Source organism: Sinohyriopsis cumingii, chromosome 8 (assembly GCF_028554795.1).
Source record: "Sinohyriopsis cumingii isolate HCF-2022 chromosome 8, ASM2855479v2, whole genome shotgun sequence".
Classification (NCBI taxonomy): domain Eukaryota; kingdom Metazoa; phylum Mollusca; class Bivalvia; order Unionida; family Unionidae; genus Sinohyriopsis; species Sinohyriopsis cumingii.
Genome location: NC_142968.1, coordinates 102567225 through 102587611, shown reverse-complemented (window position 1 = coordinate 102587611; position 20387 = coordinate 102567225). Strand labels below are relative to the sequence as shown.

The following is a 20387-nucleotide window of genomic DNA, read 5'->3' as shown; positions in this document are numbered from 1 at the left end:
TGAAGTAGTAGCGTCCAAAGGCGCTTGCATGTGTTAAAGGGTTAAACAGTTATTTAAGAGAAATGTTTGTAACTTTTCACAAATGGAATGGTTCAGACTATGACCAGTGTTCCCTAGGGTCTATAAAAATAGCACAGAAAAGCATAACGAGGCTAAGGGCTATTCCATATCTATCAGATATGTACCATTTTACAAGTTGATCAAAACACTAAATTTGAAATAAAATGAAACTGTTGGTTTTGGTAGTAAACTAAGAGTCTCAGAGCCAATAAGCCACAACAATGAAGAAGTCTTTTTTCTGCTAGCTCAGTGGACTGTCACACAGCAGCTGCATGCAAATTTTTTAATGCAATGTTTTGGATGTAGGCTACTGGTAGAAGCTATGCAGAGAGCATATCAGTGACGGGGAATAAACATGTGTCTTCTTTAGCTGGCAATAAGAATGGGAATACATATATTTAATTTTTTTTTTACCTGAAATGAACCAAGCTGTACAAACTCAGAGATCAAATCTATTTTTACCTTTGAAAGCGGGGAAAGGTCAGTAGCTCAGCCCAGGCTCGCTTGCCTTGCATGAGTTATTTGCTCTCTGTACAGAGAATTAACCAAACAACAAATGAAATAAAATTTTGCCTCATGAGCTATGGGCACTTGCCACCAGAAAGCATTCAAGCACAACTTATTGTCCAAAAGTAGTATGATTGTTTCTATATTTGAAGAAGAAACAAATTTGGAGAATACAATATTTCTTCAATAATACTTACCCAATCATAATACAGATTCACTTGCCCTATCTTCCCACAGTCGCACCTGATAGATTGTAAATCTTTTCCAGAAGTAACAGATGGGATTTACTGCCAACCCATGTATCAAAGGTGAGATGGCTCTTACACTTTTGTGGGCAGAAAACTTTATAGCCAAAATTTTAGCTAGGGAGGGCTGGATTTGTGAGGTGCTGGTCGCACTCCCAAGGTATTATGATTGGCTATGTATGCTGTATTGTTGGCACATTTAGTTAAGTTTTATAGCATTAAATTATATCACTGAATAAAGTTGGATATTCAACACTTAGTCATTTTAAACTTCATTTACACGAACTAAAGACAAATTTGGTCAACTGAAGAAACTTTTCTGCATTATATGGATATATATAGTAATACAGTAAAAACTTATGAGCAACCTCTGCTAGGAACGACCATCTGTCATTTATGAATAAAGGATATGATACATGTACACTGAGTAATGGTACTTTTTCTTCTTAAACAATGCTAACTATTGACCTTGGAAACCAGTCCATTTTCACACACCTCTTATGGGAGACCATCTTTCTTTAGAGACTGCTTTTGGTTGGCAGAAGGGGTGGTCTCTCTTAACAGGTTTTACTGTAAATTCAAGCATGAATCAGGCTTCATGTAAATTGTTTTTTCTTTACAACAATGCGTTCATAATTACAAAATGTTCCACATGTGCATCAGAAGGTATGTTCTGACATTTTGTTTAAAGAGGTTTATTATGGGAAAGCAATAACCTACGTATGAAATGTCTGGATGAGGGAGGGAGGGAGGGAGGAAAGATATTGTTTATACTTTAAATTAATTGTTCTTTCATGTTGCAGATACAAATGAGTGTACAGCTGGTACACACCAGTGTGTAAATGCAGACTGTGTTGACACAGAAGGAAGTTATACATGTAAATGCAAGCCTGGTTATCAGCCTTCTGGATCTATCAGTACGCAATGTAATGGTATGTACACTATATGATTATCAGTATACAATGTAATGGTATGTACACTATATGATTATCAGTACACATTGTAATGGTTTGTACACTGTATGATTATCAGCACACAGTGCATCATTATGTACACTATATGATTATCAGTACACAATGTAATTATATGTACACTATATGATTATCAGTACACAATGTAATGGTATATACACTATATGATTATCAGCACACAGTGCATCATTATGTACACTATATGATTATCAGTACACAATGTAATGGTATGTACACTATATGATTATCAGCACACATTGCATCATTATGTACACTATATGATTATCAGTACACAATGTAATGATATGTACACTATATGATTATCAGTACACAATGTAATGGTATATACACTATATGATTATCAGCACACAGTGCATCATTATGTGCACTATATGATTATCAGTACACAGTGTAATGATATGTACACTATATGATTATCAGCACACAGTGCATCATTATGTACACTATATGGTTATCAGTACACAATGTAATGATATGTACACTATATGATTATCAGTACACAATGTAATGGTATATACACTATATGATTATCGGTACACAATGTAATGGTATGTACACTATATGATTATCAGCACACAGTGCATCATTATGTACACGATATGATTATCAGTACACAATGTAATGGTATGTACACTATATGATTATCAGTACACAATGTAATGGTATGTACACTATATGATTATCAGCACACAGTACATCATTATGTACACTATATGATTATCAGGACACAGTGCATCGGTATGTACACTGTATGATTATCAGCACACAGTGCATCGGTATGTACACTATATGATTATCAGCACACAGTGCATCGGTATGTACACTGTATGATATCAGTACACAATATAATGGTATTTACACTATATGATTATCAGTACACAATGTAATGGTATGTACACTATATGATTATCAGCACACAGTGCATCGGTATGTACACTATATGATTATCAGCACACAGTGCATCGGTATGTACACTGTATGATATCAGTACACAATATAATGGTATTTACACTATATGATTATCAGTACACAATGTAATGGTATTTACACTATATGATTATCAGCACACAGTGCATTGGTATGTACACTGTATGATTATCAGTACACAATATAATGGTATTTACACTATATGATTATCAATACACAATGTAATGGTATTTACACTATATGATTATCAGCACACAGTGCATCGGTATGTACACTATATGATTATCAGCACACAGTGCATCGGTATGTACACTGTATGATATCAGTACACAATATAATGGTATTTACACTATATGATTATCAGTACACAATGTAATGGTATGTACACTATATGATTATCAGCACACAGTGCATTGGTATGTACACTGTATGATTATCAGTACACAATATAATGGTATTTACACTATATGATTATCAATACACAATGTAATGGTATTTACACTATATGATTATCAGTACACAATATAATGGTATTTACACTATATGATTATCAATACACAATGTAATGGTATTTACACTATATGATTATCAGCACACAGTGCATCAGTATGTACACTATATGATTATCAGTACACAGTGCATCGGTATGTACACTGTATGATTATCAGTACACAATATAATGGTATTTACACTATATGATTATCAATACACAATGTAATGGTATTTACACTATATGATTATCAGTACACAATATAATGGTATTTACACTATATGATTATCAGTACACAATGTAATGGTATTTACACTATATGATTATCAATGATTGCATGCATGAAGTTCACTATAAAATTTGGATGAATGGGTAATGCAGGTAATAGGTATGCAAAGAAGAGGTCAAAATTAATTACACAATTTGTGCATCAAACTATTATCCAGATATCTAAAATGTGCAAATAAGCAGCATGCAGTTAGATGTGATCCTCTATGAATCTGGTCCCAAGACAGGTGGTCTCATAGTAGTGGTCTTTCAGAGCAGGATTGACTGTACATCAGAATGAAAATGAGCTTTTATGTTGAAAATTAGTAACTTCCTATACAGTGTATAAATGTTTTTAAAATAATTATTTTCGAATGCCAATGATATAAAAATTATAATGCAAGATGGTTGGTCTCAGTACAGGACATCACATTTAACTGGTATATAAAACAATTGATTTGTGCATGGAGTTTGGTCTTTTATGACAGTTGGTTGTACGAACAGTGTTCTTTTTTGTTGTTTTTTCAAGAAAGGTTTTACTGCATTAAATTTGCATGAATTATTTTTTCTTCAACTCTTATTGCAATTTAATCTTCACACTTCAAATTTCATCAGATGTAGATGAGTGCGCAGTGAATGGTGGCATTGGCTACTGCAGCCAGCAATGCCAAAATACCATTGGTGGATATCAGTGTTCCTGTCAGACTGGTTATCGGTTATACACCTACAATGGGTTCCAGGACCTTTTATTGCTGGCAGGAGAGGACGGAACCAAATCATGGCACCGTTTTTACATCAACCATACTTGTGTCCGTAAGTAGGCAATAATCAAGTTGAAATTATTTTGAAAGCAGGACTGTATTCTAGATTAATTAGCACTAGAACTTGAAGAGTGTAGCCTAATAATAACTGGATGATATGATAAGGGGATCAACATTGTAAAATGTTTGCAAAGTGGGGTATTGGCTTTTACAGTTCTTCCCTGGTATAACATAATTCTGGATATAGCGCAATATTGCTTTAACCACTCCACTTCAGTTTGTCTGCTGTGTTGACATGGGTTTTAAGAAAAAGAAAGGAAGCTTAGAAGTAGAGCTTTATTTCTTTTTTAAAATATTATTTCCCTCACCCCCATCATTCCTGCTATACAGCACTTTGGAGTTTTAAATTTAGACACAACTTACATGCAAAAATCTTGAAATTTTATGGATGAATTCATCTTTAAGAGAACTTGTATTCATTGATATTAAAATTATATCTTGATGATTTTCTTTCCGTGCTTCACAAACTCTTGATTTTCTTGCATTTAGTTCCATTTCATAGACATGTGCTGAACATCCATGAAAACTTTCTTGGAGATTCAGCTAAAGAATATTTTTTATTTACTGCTAGCAAAATTTAAAAGAACATACTGTTTATCTGATAGTGACTACATCAGATTTGTTTTCCCCAACAGTTTGTTCATATTTGTCAGTTTTTTAGTGTGTCTATTGTTCTTCCATCAGTCTATCTATCCCAGGCAAACTTGCTGGCATGATTATCCAACAAAATGAAAATATTTACAGACCAGTGAAGCGTGTTGGCATTTTTTTATAAACACACAATGATATTGATAACTTAATTAGATTTTGATACAATTCAGATCATTTTTCATGCTTTGTAAGTTTTTTTATCTATAGTGTTGCCATTTTCTGTCTGTCTTCAAAATTTTATTAGTTTTTGCAGTTTGGTCTGTTTTTAGGCTGTTATGATTACAACTCTTTTTAAACTGGTATTAAATTTGTTATTTTTGACACTGACAAATTTTCACTACTTACATGCCATGAAATTTGTCTAACAATGCCATATAATAATATCTTCAGTGCTTGTTGTGTGTGTACAGTTTCTACTTGAATGAAATGGAAAAAATAAAAAATTTGGACAAATAGGAGAGAACTATACATTTATGTTTATTTTAGCTACAGTTATATTTTTGTTTATTGTAAATCCAAGCTGTTTGTTGCTCTTTTTAGTTTAATAAAGCACTTTTTTATATTAAGACTAGATTTGAAAGCAATAATTCTTTCTATTTAACAGAATGGAAATTCAGATTTTGGTTAATTGATTTCATGAAAATGAAAGGAAATGAAAAACAGAAGTGATAAACATGAAATCAAAATACATTCCCATAACTGTTAAGAAAAAGTTGTTTTTGTTGATGTTGTTGTAGGATTTAATGCCATTTTTCAGCACAAGATAGGCTATACATGGCGGCCAGTATAAATGGTGGAAGAAGAACCTGGGAAAACCTGGGAAAGAACCACTGACCCACAAGAAGCTACTGGCAAGCTTTCGCACATACCCACATTGGCCAAACATGTGACTCAAACCCACGGAGACAGAGGTGAAATGGCAATGATCAGTAATGGTGAGCACTTTAGACCTCTTGTGCCACTCAAGGCCCCATAAACAAAAAGTGACGTGATAACTGAAATGTAAATCTGCTACTGCTGGAATATCTCAAGACATAACTGCATTTTGATGTGACAGTATATCACTGTATTAGTGCTCGGATGTGATGTGACAGTATATCACTGTATTAGTGCTTGGATGTGATGTGACAGTATATCACTGTATTAGTGCTTGGATGTGATGTGACAGTATATCACTGTATTAGTGCTCGGATGTGATGTGACAGTATATCACTGTATTAGTGCTTGGATGTGATGTGACAGTATATCACTGTATTAGTGCTTGGATGTGATGTGACAGTATATCACTGTATTAGTGCTTGGATGTGATGTGACAGCATATCACTGTATTAGTGCTTGGATGTGATGTGACAGCATATCACTATTAGTACTTGGATATGATGTGACAGCATATCACTGTATTAGTGCTTGGATGTGATGTGACAGCATATCACTGTTTTTAGTGATTGGATGTGGTGTGACAGTATATCACGGTATTAGTGCTTGGATGTGATGTATCACAAATTTAAGTTGAAAAAGAAAGAAAAGTGAAGATTTTTATGTCACTACATTAAAAGTACAAGTATTAAAGATTTTGGCATTGTTGTGTGGTGTATGATTATCCATCTACCTGACATTAGTTATTTGACTGGTTTCTCAACTCAGCAAGAGAAACCAGTCCCATCCAATGACAAACCATCAGAATATTTATTTAATTGCATATGGTTATGTAAAATGATAAATGAATCATATTTTGAACAGGTCAGTTCTTGTGTTACAAATTCAGGTTTGAAAAAAATGGTTTCTAGAGTCAGTGTAAATACAAAAAGTAACTTCCAATCCCATAATACTCTGCCAAGACCAAATGGCAGGCAACACTTTTAATCTAAACACCCCCTCCCTCAGCTGTATTTATGGCTCCCATCAGGAAATGTATTAGGTGTTAGTTGGTGTTCAAGGCCAGATAATTATAAAGACACTGTACAGTTAATTACAAAAAGATGTGAAGAATCTCTTAAATTTACATGATATAATCATGCAATACTAGTAACCTTGCAGTATGCTTTTAATGTACAAACTGCTACATAGACATGTAAAGACATTTGGGTAAGTTGGGAAACTGTATCATGATAGAAACAGCAACATGGTCATGTAAAGACATTTGGGTAAGGTGGGAAACTGTATCATGATACAAACAGCAACATAGTCATGTAGAGACATTTGGGTAAGTTGGGAAACTGTATCATGATACAAACAGCAGCATAGTCATGTAAAGACATTTGGGTGAGGTGGGAAACTGTATCATGATACATATTACATTTTCACTCCTGTATTGCTAATTGCATCACATGTATTGTGATATGTACTGTATCACCACCCATGTATCATATGATGATATACAGCTGTATCGTGTACATAGAGTGCTATCTGGCATCGTTAAACTTGGGGGATGCATCTTGATGAGTGCTATTCCCTCATTGCAGAAGTAGGTTGTTTTGGCCATTATTTTACACTTCACTGACTTCAGATTTTATGCTTGATGTTCATGGTCATGAAATAACTTTGCATCTTTGTTAGTACCACACCTTTGCAACCAAAACAAGCTCATTGTGACCTATATATACGATCATTTCCTGACTTGGTGAAAAGATGTATGCATACCCAGTCTAGCCCACATCAGTAGCCTTAGTGTAATCTTGGGAAAGGCACTAGCTCCCATTTCCTAAAGCCAGTAATGTTACAAAGTGCCATTGTAAGCAACAAAAACAAAATAGCTTCTCGATAAGTACTACCCCCTTATCGCAAAAAGAGGTCTCTTTAACCTATATGATAAGTTTCAATTACTTTGATGAAATTTTTTGTTTGAAATTCATTTTTTGGGTGCTGTTTATGTTAAAATATTAATTCTTAGTAAGTAAATATATCTCTTTTAGTAATACACCTTCACAGTCAAAGAAGGTCAGTGACCTATATTTTATTCCCTATTTACAAGGGTTTAGAATTTGTGTTCAACTCATTACCACACAAATTTTTTAAATATTATATAAATGTTCTGGCCTACAGTGAATGCCCTTTTTTTCCTATGCAGTTGGAAGTAGGAAAAAAAAATTATGTTTATTTAATGGTAAGGTTTAAAATATGAATGACTATATATTGTGTATTGTATTTGGTTACCCCTAACAGGGTAACTGTGTATTGTATATTTGGATGTGTATCATCATTCCATATTGATTATCTTTAATATTGATCAAACAGAACTCATTTTTCTGAATAAATATATGCAGGTGGACTTTACTATCATCTGCATATACTCCAGTCTCTATGAGGTGGATATACTATGAGTCCTTTTGTTCATCCATCCATTCCTCTTCTCTCCAGTCTTCTGTCCATTACACAATCTTGTGACTGGAACATAGCTCACAGTTTTTTATATAGATTTCTGTGAAATTTGTTACATAGCATGCTGATCATCAAAAGATGTACATAGTTTTCACTTGTTAAGTTTCTGCCATTTTTTGTTGTTGTTGTAAGTTACATGTAGTACCATTTTCAACTTACAGCTTCATGTAGATCCATTATATGACACAACATTGGGGTATCACTTTCCTTCTTTTTATATTTAGATTGCTGTAAAATACGATACATATTTTGGTCATCTTCTGATGATGTACATATTGTTCAAATGCAATCTGTAAAGAGTTATTGTCCTTTTCATTTACAACTGGACATGGTATACATAATCTTGTAAGTTAAGAATATTACAGTTCTCCCTTACATTAAAGGATGGCCCATGATATACGTGTAACATGATACTTGATATAACATAGTCCCTCATATAACACAGTCCCTGATATAACATAGTCCCTCATATAACACAGTCCCTGATATAACATAGTCCCTCATATAACACAGTCCCTGATATAACATAGTCCCTCATATAACACAGTCCCTCATATAACACGGTCCCTGATATAACATAATCCCTCATATAACACACATTTGTGTCATAGTTATTAACCTTTTCCAGTTGTAAATGGACACTATATTACACTAGTTATGTTATTGTCCTTTTCCTATTACAATTGAACATGTATATATTAAACAATCTTGTGAAAAGATCTAGCCTGAGACTTATTGCCTTTTTTCACTTACAGCTCGATACAGAATATTATACAATTATGTGACAGCATCCTGTCTCAGATTTATTACCCTTTTCTGCTTAAAACTCGACTCAGTATATTATATTATTATAATCTTCATGTAAAAATGGACCAGTCAGTATACTAGATTTTATAAAAAGAGTTAATGCACTTTTTGACTTGCAGCTAACAGCAACTAGTTTTAGTTATAAATGGAGATCGTACTATAGACTCATCATTTGCAGTGTAGGAAATGCAGAAGAGGTGGAGGGTTTAATAAGTGATTTATTCTTGTTCACCATTTCCTTAACTGTATTTGTAATAGAAAGGTGTACAAAATGTGAGGATTAATTCTTTACTAGCATAATAGTATCGAAAGTTAATTGTAGAGCAACTAGGAACTCAATATTTTAGATCTTTTTCTTCCCCCACAGCTGTTCAGTGCGGTAACTTGAGCTTAAATGTGATAGCGAATGGCAAGGTATTAAATCCTAAAAGCAGCTACTTCTACAGGGACACTTTGACTTATCTCTGTGATCCAGGATACACTGTTAATAATGGCAGTCAAGGGATTATCAACATGTACTGTCAAGATAATGGATCATGGACTGGAACTGGAAATGGAATTCCTCGATGTGTTGGTAAGTTTAAGAATATTACAGTTCTCCCTTACTTTAAAGGATGGCCCATGATATAACATGATCCTTGATATAACATAGTCCTCATATAACACGGTCCCTGATATTGCATAATCCCTGATATAACACAGTTATAGATCCCATAATGCTACTTGGATTTTGTTATTCCATAGAATATAATCCAGTATAAGTTGGCCTTGCTTATTATAACTGGACCACAAAATTTAGTTTTTATTAAATTTTGCTTTTTCAGTAAATTTAGCGTAATTATTTTAGGTTTTTGTGATTTTCTCATTAGCACTGCATTAATTGTTAATTATGTTGCAATTAATTAAATTTTGGGATGTGGGGGCAGACTTTATGTCTCACTAAATTTGCAAGGATTTTTATAGTTGTTGGAAAATTTTAGTTCTTCTGGCCATGAGGTCAAGTGAGCATATTGTATAGATCTGCATCTGTCATGTTTCTTGTGTTGTGCATTGTTTGTCATCTGTCAAGAAGGCTATTTTCAACTTCTGAAACACTGTAGGGCCGATTTGGATCAGGCTTGTGAGGAAGTTTCCTCAAGAAAATGCTCCATCAAAATTATATTTAGGGTGGCTTCTGTGAAACCCAAATGGAAAACTTATTTTTGACTTAAATTCAGTTTCTGGTAGTTGTTGTTGTAGGGTTTAATGCCATTTTTCTGCACAAGATAGGCTATACATGGTGGCCAGTATAACTAGTGTAGGAAGAACCCTGGAAAACCCCGGGAAGAACAACGGACCAACGAGAAACTACTGGCAAGCTTTCTCACGTACCCACGTTAGCCGAGCTTGAGACTTGACCCCATGCAGACAGAGGTGAGATGGGAGTCTGGAACGGTGAGTGCTTTTGACATCTCGGCCACTCGGGTTCAGTTTCTGGTGTTGCTTCACTAACATAAGTGTAGCTTATTTTGCAACCAGTTGCAGATATGGCATATGTATGTTACTATAATGAGAGAAAAAAGCCATGATATTGTATATGTATGTTACTATAATGAGAGAAAAAACCATGATATGGTATATGTATGTTACTATAATGAGAGAAAAAAAACATGATATGGTATATGTATGTTACTATAATGAGAGAAAAAACAATGGTATATGTATGTTAATATAATGAGAGAAAAAAAACCATGATATGGTATATGTATGTTACTATAATGAGAGAAAAAACCATGATATGGTATATGTATGTTACTATAATGAGAGAAAAAAAACATGATATGGTATATGTATGTTACTATAATGAGAGAAAAAACAATGGTATATGTATGTTAATATAATGAGAGAAAAAAAACCATGATATGGTATATGTATGTTACTATAATGAGAGAAAAAACCATGATATGGTATATGTATGTTACTATAATGAGAGAAGAAAAACATGATATGGTATATGTATGTTACTATAATGAGAGAAAAAAACCATGATATGGTATATGTATGTTATTATAATGAGAGAGAAAAAACATGATTTGGTATATGTATGTTACTATAATGAGAGAAAAAAACCATGATATGGTATATGTATGTTACTATAATGAGAGAAAAAAACCATGATATGGCATATGTATGTTACTATAATGAGAGAAAACAAACCATGATATGGTATATGTATGTTACTATAATGAGAGAAAAAACCATGGCAAATTTATTCTCTTGATTAATATACAAAGAATGTTTTGTTAAAGTGGTTTGTAATTACAAATTCAGCTTTGCTTTTAGAATTTTGAAACTTAAACTTCACTTTTGGCTTCAGAATATGTTTTATTAGATCAAAAGTTAACTTAATTATAGAAGTAAAATTTTAATTATGAGTGGAGAATATAGTACTACTTCACATGGTTCACAAAGGTCATTAAAATTCTTTGAGTTTGATGTCTGGTCATGAAAAACCATTGAAAATGAGAAAAAGTAGGAGAAGCCATTGAAAATAATTAAGTTGGCTTTGATTGCACGTTATAAGCCCTTGGATTTTGTTAATATTTGACTGGTTGCTATTAAGTTTTTCTGTTGTACCTTTTTATGTTTGGGGTGAAAACTTAAGTGTTAATAATTTTTCTGATCATTCATTTTATCTTGCATTACATTGTTTCAATTCCATTGATATTATTCCTTGGTTTATTTTTAATTGTTTGGGTATCTTTTTTGGTAACCAGAAAGTGAAAATGGTGGATGAAACATGCCAGACTTCATCATCTACTAAATGGGGAATGCAATTTGTTCTATCTCAAAAGTATCATAGATTTCAAAAACTTCAGGAAAGAGAGTTCAAAGGGGATAAGTCCAAGACTATGTGTGCTAATGGGGAAATATGCTTTTTCCTTGCAGTTAAGAAGTAAAATGCGCAAATTGTTTGTAAGCACTTTGAAATTCACAGAACTGTCATTGATTTGTATTTTGAAGACAGATTGTGATAAAAATTGTATCAGACAGCTTCAAGTCCTCGATCTACCAAAGCCTACTGTATATATTCTTATATAAACTGAATATTTCAGGAACAATTAAAGGCCAGAAAGAAGGTGGGTCAGCTTACCCATGGGCCAAGGTCTCAAATTGAATGTTTTTTAGTTTTTTTTGTTGACTATTGTAATGGCTGTAAATCTTGGGACACTAAAAAATACTTTTTCCATGTCCTAAGAATTATATGCATATAAAAAAGTACATTTTTGGGGTCTAAACACTTATGAAACTGTTACAAACTACTGTGATTGCTTTTTGCATGTGCATATTTTCTGATTTCTTTAACACAAAATAAAGGTAAATAAAGACTTCATAATTCTTGGACCGGGTCGTGTTTACCCAGGAGACCAGGCTGTACTATAATGTACAGTACCTACACACTGCAAATCGTGCTTAGCATCACTTTAATTCTTGTTTATTCCCAAACATATTAGATGCAGAGTTTGCTTTATTCATTGTTTCGATCAAATTACATTCTTCCTGATAATATTTCAGCAGGTTCTCAGCAGATGTTTCATTTATGTTTATCCACATGCTCATGAGTTAATCTTATTCAGTATTATAAGCAATCCTACAAATTGAGGTAATATTTATGAAACGGTTCACATGTTCAATTGTGCAAGGCACATCACCAGCATAACTGTTACATGTTCATGAAAGAATGGAAATAATAAAGGCTAAAATTCTTAAAAGCAATTAAGTCAAATGGGAGAGGTAGTGTCATAGCAATCCGTGAACACTCAATTCTTGTCATTGTCCGATCAAGTTATACATAAATCTGAAGTAGGCAGAAGCAATAAGAAAACAGAAAATTAAATAAATTTCTTGACTTTTCAAACAAATTTATGACATTGTACTATTTCTATGTAATAATCATACATGCCAACCCCAAGAGAGATATACATGTATATCTTGCTAATGTAAGTTTGCCTAAATGAATGCATTTAAAACTTACCGTGCGCATCGTGCGATGTTGTCTCGGTCTTGTGGGATGGCTTATATGCAGGTCATGCACCTTTTAATGTTTATACCTATTCATTTGAGGGGGGTTTGGCTAATATGCAAATGAGCTTATTCACGAGATATATACGGCATATCTGGGTCCAGTCTCCCTCCATATTAATCATAGGTAATACTGATAACCTCAGTGAGATGGCAGAATCCACAGGAAAGTTAACAGTTACCATTCAGTCAAACTGTCTGAGGAAAAGATCTAATGAAAAAAAACAGAAATTAAATAACCTGGGAGAAAAATTGAATGATATGGTAGAGCCCATGAGGTAAATGTAGAGATTAGATATAACATGGAAGATACTGTGCATTGATTTGACAAAGTTCATAAGCAAATGGAAAATTTTAATGACAATAAATATTATTGACAGTACAGTTATATATATTTTGATATTTATATTTCAAGACAAACTTTTCACACTTCATTTCAAAATTTGGAAGATGTACTTTACATGAAAAATTAATACAGTAACAGAAGGTTTCAATTAAATTTTAAAATTATGTAAGTTAACTTAAGCAAGCTCTTGAAAAATTCACAATAAGCTCCTGAAAAGTCCATACAGTTTAGTCTTTAATTTTTTTTTTATGAAGTAATAGTTTTCATTGATTCAGAACAATATTTCATGCTACAAAGATATAGACTTTCAGGTCAATAGGATACTGTAATCATCATTTTATTTCAGTTCCTTGCCCCATTAAAACTGATTTAAATTTTAAGATCTTTGTTCAATTAATTTAAAACTTGACACAGTATATAATACAATGGTAATTTCTGTTTGATTGTGTTAGCTCCAGGCTGAAGTGAATTTTGGTTTGTAAAAATTGTTGTTATTAAACAGCTGTGCATTTTAACAAGATGTTGTATTTTGATATGTCCATTCATATGACTGTCAGTGAGTATTGTTTTGTTGCTTTAGAGAGAAAAAATTGAAACTAGTCTGGAGGACCCCAAAACGTGGGCGGGATTTGTCGGTGTGATTTATCATAATAGGTCTATGATGGATTTAAGTTGTTGTCACCCCACTATGAATCAGCATTTCTAGCATTCTATTAAAAACAATTGTCAAACAAATAATAACTATCTTGAACTAATGACTTTTTAAATATATTTAAATGAAAATTTCTGAATAATAATTTAGCAGAACATTATCCAATATATGATTTGTTGCCATTTTGTTTTGTACAATGCATATCCTCATGGGTTAATGTAGCACTTTAAAAAGATTTTGTACATCTTTGGTATTGTTAAAAGAACTTTTCATTCCAATTATGTTGGTGTATAATTGATTGGTGTAATTTGGTTATAGATTCAGCTTGGCCTTTCTTCAAATGCACATATATATACTTGGTTATTTTTAGTTCTTGGATGCCAAAGGTAAATTGTAAAAAGAATCCAAGCCAATAACTTCTTTACTTTTTATATATTTTGTAATTCGTTCATTGCACTTTCAGAAGCTGTTATTGCCTATTCTAGCAAAATTTATTTTTTTGATTTTAATACATGCTAAAGTTAGTGCACTTTGGAATAGTTCAGACTGATTTTTCTTGGATGTGGGGTAGCCATTTTTGATGAAATGTGTGCTTAGATCATGTATGATTTCCAAAACTACATGTAAAGAAATTTCACAACAGTACATGAAAGTAGTAAAGAGGTATGCCAACATTCTCTCCATTGTGCATAATGCAGATGCAAACAACTTCACCTTTCACCCATCACAGTCAGAAGTACGCAATATCTATGGAGTCCCCACTTTATTTCTGTCTTATCAGTGTTTGCTGACAAGTTCTTCTTTTAAATGAGTGGGGAGACAAAAGATTACAGCTAGTAACCAGACTTCTTACTGATGAAAAAATTGTGACATTTCGCATGTTAGGTTTTTGTCTGCTAAAACAGCCAAATAGGTGATAAATCAGAAATTTTCCTTTGCAAATGTTGTTCAAAAGTCGTTAAACTAGTTTAAAGTAGATAATAGCTAATTAATATTTGCACTTGTAATGGGCAAGGATCTAAAATAATTAGGGACTGCATTAATTAGGCAGTATGTTGATAATAATAAGGTTGGTTATAGCTACAGACCACTAAACCCATAAGTCTTTGTTTTGTTTGTTTTCAGCCAAGACATGCACAGATATCCAGTCCTACAGTGTGAATGTTTCCCAGTTGTCATATAAAAATCAGTATACCAGACAGTGCCCCTTGCCCAATAGAAAGATAGTGCAGCTGACACGATATTGTGGATATGATCGCACCATCCAAATGTACAAGACAGTGGGTCAGAATTTAAACACCTGTCCAGGTAGGTAATCCATTGTGAACATACAGTGACAACATATACCACTGCCTTGATAACTCGCTCCTGTACAAGTCATACACCCACTTACAGCATGGGTTTGGGCATGGATTCCATTTTTTAAAAACAGAAAAGATCCCAAAATTGGCCCCACTTTGTTAAATGTGAGGAAGTTTGTGATCAAATTGTTAAAGAAAAGTTACATGGCATACAAATCCTACTTTTGAAAGAACTAGTGGTCACTGTCCTGTGTCGAGACAGCTCAATTCAGGTGATCAGATGAACATAGTTACAAAGATTAATACATAAGTAATATAATTAATAAATTACCTTTAACATTCCACAAATATAATCAAAGATGGTAAGGCATCCAATCAAAATGAGTGCTTGGTGAATTAAAGGCTTTCTTTCAGATTTATTTCATTAAGGAGAAGCCAGTTCCAGAGTTTATGGTCTAGTTTTTGAAAGAAAGAAATCTTGTTTTGTTGTGAATTAACAACAACAGAAAGCAAAGATGTAGTGGACAATGTTTTTGCATATACATAATGGTTGTTGAAACCAGCTGGAGTAATGTTCTTAACTATCTTTCATAGGTTGGGTATCTTGAAGATAAAGGTAATTTGTACAAAAAAAGCAATCAACAGATGTAACTTCTACAATATTTCACCAATTTTGGCAAGAGAAAAAATAATAATAAGTTTTAACCAGGAAAAGGGATATCTTGAACCTAAATTTCATATAAAATGTGCTTTGTGTAATTTAATTAACATTTGGTTACCTGATTGTTTTGCTGGCCCATTGACTTAAAATATATATATATATATATATATATATATATATATATATATATATATATATATATATATATATATATATATATATATATATATGTAACAGTAGGAATTAATATCATGGCAATCCTTCGGATGTTTTACTGAAATTGTCACATATATCCGACTGTGACATGTTTGACAAATTGAACTTGTCTTAATAAATGAAACAATCACATGTTGTGCAAGGTATGGTATACACAATATAAAAGCTCAACCCCCAAACCCCACCACATATTTTTTCAGTTTTTTCTAAATGGAGGACCAAAATGATGTCTTATTTTAGTAAACATTACAGCCTTAGTATTATATAAATGTGGACTTGTTTACTGTTTTTGTACATATTATTAATATTTGGAAGGGTTTTAAAGGAAAATTTGGTCTTTATAGCTGCATAAATATTTTTCACCATAGCATCTTTGATAGTCTAAAAAAACCTGAGAGAATTCATTCACTGAAATGGTCATTGAAGATGTGTGACCAACCATGACCTTCCTTGACCTCTAAACAGTGTTGTTTCTACAGCAGGGAACTGGCAGACCTGCCAACCCTTGCATATTTGCTGTAAGTCTTATGGAAAAGGTCCTTAAGATGCTGACTTTTGGAATAAAAGCAAAAATTACAACAAAATATTTGTCGTTGAAAAATCTGGATAATTTGTTCGTCTGTGTTTGATTTGGTTCTCAATTTCATATTAGAATTAGAAGGGTAGTCATGGAACCAGACTAACCTTATAGCAGTACCTCAGAAGCTTTAACTGCTCATATTTTCTCATGAAAAGTGTCTGCATGATCTAACTGCATATTATATAATTGTTTAAAAATGGCATCCAGCAAGCGATGCATGTTGAAGACAAATTGGAAAATAAGCCTCTTGAAAATTGTTAATAATCAGCACAGTAGAATAAAAAGGAATTTTCAGATTCTTGTGAATAAAAGCAGGAAGGGACACAATTTCGTATATTGGACATCATATGTCAATTTGAGTATGTCTTGTGGCAGGAGATATGATTGTTGTTATGTGAAATGGAAGGAAAAAATCTAAGAATTGAGTCAAGTTGACAGATAGCAACAGAGCATAGTGTTTGGAACTAACTTTGTGCAGCTCGACTAGTGTATATACATATAACCTGGCAAGAACATGTTACAGTATAAATTGATCTGTTTGATAGACTCCGCATGGCTAATCTCACAGATAGACCCAACAAATATTGTATAGACTGTTCTAACTTGGAATGCTTGGGCCATCTTGTAAGTGGTTCAGGTCAGTTGAAACCTCACCCAGACAAAAAAGGAGCAATCAGTGATGTCCCCAGACCAGAAACTAAGAAACAAGTAAGATCTTTCCTGGGTTTGATTGCGTTTATAGGAAATTTGTTCCCAATTTTGTGGCTATTGCAAGCTTGTTAACAGACTTGACTAGGAAAGGGCAACCAATAAAGTTTCCTGGGGTGTGTGACAGGAAAGGGTGTTTAACGCTTTAAAAGGGAGACTGACAAGTGCACCAATACTAAAGTTACCAGAACTGAGTAAAACTTTTGTGCTGAGAACTGATGCGTCTGATATGGGACTAGAGGCTCCTTTTGCTACAGGAGCAAGAGGGGATGAAATTGTCCACTGCCTATGCAAGTAGGAAATTGCTCCCTCGGGAGCAAGACTACTCCATGATTGAAAAGGACTGCTTAGCCTTAGTATGGGGGATAGGAAAATTCCACACATACCTTTTCGGGAGGGAATTTATCCTACAAATGGACCATCAGCTGCTCTTATTCTTGAACAAAGCAAAGGTCGCCTATGCAAGATTGTTGTACACTGATGGTTGAACCTGTAGTCTGTAGGCAGAAAAATGTTGCAGAATTAGAAGTCAAATTTGATTTTTTTGTGTGCACTATATCCCAAAGCACTTTTCAGACATTCCAATTAGTTCCGAAGATGGCAGTTATTGTTTGATGAAGGTTGCATTTCTTTAGCTGCTGAGACTGTGTCACAATTGAAAAAAGTGAAATAATGTTACATGTTTCAAGCAAAGTCAACCAAGAAATGGTGATTCCTATCCAAAGATTATAAGGGTATGATGTATAATGTATGTGTCAAGCATAACAAGAATATTGCATTCCCGACAAGATGAACAAGTTACCATACTTGTACTGTTGAAAGACAAGTATCAACTTAGATAATGTCATGTTTGGAAGTGAGCAAGTGACATAGTATAATATCAAAGATTATTGATAAAAAAATCTTTTTTGACTACCAAGTCATGAAACTGGCCCACTTATTTGTAGATTTGACCCACTTTTTAAAGTTTCAGTGAGGGAGTTAGCCTTTTTGTGCAACATTGTCTAAATCGACCAGTTTGTTGTCTGTTTGTATTGCTCAACCATCGGAATCTGGCAAATGATCATAATGTTGCATACATCAATATCGGAGCCCATATCTGACTTACTGAAACCTTTGAAGTCAATATTCTTGTCATCTGAACTCTAGAAACTGCCAATCTCCATTTTGGATTATGGAGAATCCAACTCATTTAACAGTTTTAAATAGTGGATTATTACTTAAATAGTAACCGTGTGATTTGATGTTATGGCCATGTATCTCAATGCCTATAGTTTCCAATAAGGGTTATTCCTCAAAGGTGGCGCTATAAAAACCAGCTTTAAATTGGTCAATGTTTATAGCAGGCATCAAAACACATCTCTGTTGAGGTTGTGCACAAATGTGTTTGTATGTAAATCAGATGGAGGCATTGAAACATGCTTCTGCTGAAGTACAGCAGAAGCATCCAAAAACACCTAATATGAGGTTTAGGGCTTTAGAGTTAGATTTTGTTGCCTCAGCTGCCTAAGCAAACACTGAAATAAGACTTTGTTGTCTCAGCTGCCTAAGCAAACAGTGAGATAAGATTATGTTGCCTCAGCTGCCTAAGCAGACAGTGAGATAAGATTATGTTGCCTCAGCTGCCTAAGTAAACAATGAGATAAGATTTTGTTGCCTCAGCTGCCAAAGCAAACAGTGAGATAAGGCTTTGTTGACTCTGCTGTTTAAGCAAACAATGAGATAAAACTTTGTTGTCTCAGCTGCCTAAGCAAACAATGAGATAAGATTTTGTTGTGTCAGCTGCCTAAGCAAACAGTGCGATAAGATAGTGTTGTCTCAGCTGCCTAAGCACTCAGCTGCCTAAGCAAACGGTGAGATAATATTTTGTTGTCTTAGCTGCCGAAGCAAACAGTGAGATACTGGTATCATTTGTATGAGAGCAATATTATCACCCTTCAACAAATTGAAGATTTTGTTTTAAAAATTAAAACTTAAGTAAGTAAAATAAAGTCATATACATCTGAGTTGCATTGTGTCATTGGCAGTATGTGAACCATGGTGTTCTGGAAACCCTTGTCATTTCAGTCCTGGACTGTGGAATGCCTCAGGATATTGCAGGAGCCAGGCAGTACACCACCAGCTGCACAACATACAATTGCAGCTTCCAGTTTCAGTGTCGGCCTAGTTATGAACGTCAAGGGAACAGTACTCGAGGCTCAGACATGGTCTATTGTGAATCAGATGGTTATTGGGGATTTGGCGATATTCACTGCATTGGTAAGAACATTACTTCAAAGAAGTTTAAGTTGTGTTTACCCCTGTGATTAATTGGTATCTTGGGTGAATGGGTATTGATTTACAAGGCCAAAGTAGCAATTAAGTATCAAACACTGTAAAAATCAGTAATACTTGGGTCAACTTTAATTTTTTTTTGTATGTATAAGAGATATTCACAAAATTGTATCTCCACAAAATCGTCCTTGCTCCTAACCCATGAAGAAAAAATGTTTCATTAGAAGACCTCATGAAAGATTGGTCAGTTGACCAGATGGACTTCTTTAAATAAAGATGTTATTATTATTATTATTATTTATGTAGTGAATCAAACCCAGTCATTGTCCTCACTGCAAAAGTGTTTGCTTCCCCCAAATATGTTCAGATCTAAGTATTTGAATATAAAATCCAGGAATTTTAACCTATTTGTAACAGTCTTTTAAAAAAAAGATAAAGAAAC

At 33.7% G+C, this 20387-nt stretch overlaps 1 protein-coding gene across 2 annotated transcripts in view; it reads left to right on the top strand.

Moving 5' to 3' along the window:
* Nucleotides 1–20387, top strand: part of LOC149794261 (uncharacterized) — a 290094-nt gene that overhangs the window by 87163 nt on the left and 182544 nt on the right. For both annotated transcript variants that reach the window (XM_089968394.1, XM_089968393.1), the window contains exons 18-22: nt 1616–1744; nt 4104–4301; nt 9513–9719; nt 15331–15513; nt 19739–19930. In XM_089968394.1, the coding sequence (XP_089824520.1) occupies nt 1616–1744; nt 4104–4301; nt 9513–9719; nt 15331–15513; nt 19739–19930 (909 nt within the window). The remainder of the gene's footprint in view (nt 1–1615; nt 1745–4103; nt 4302–9512; nt 9720–15330; nt 15514–19738; nt 19931–20387) is intronic.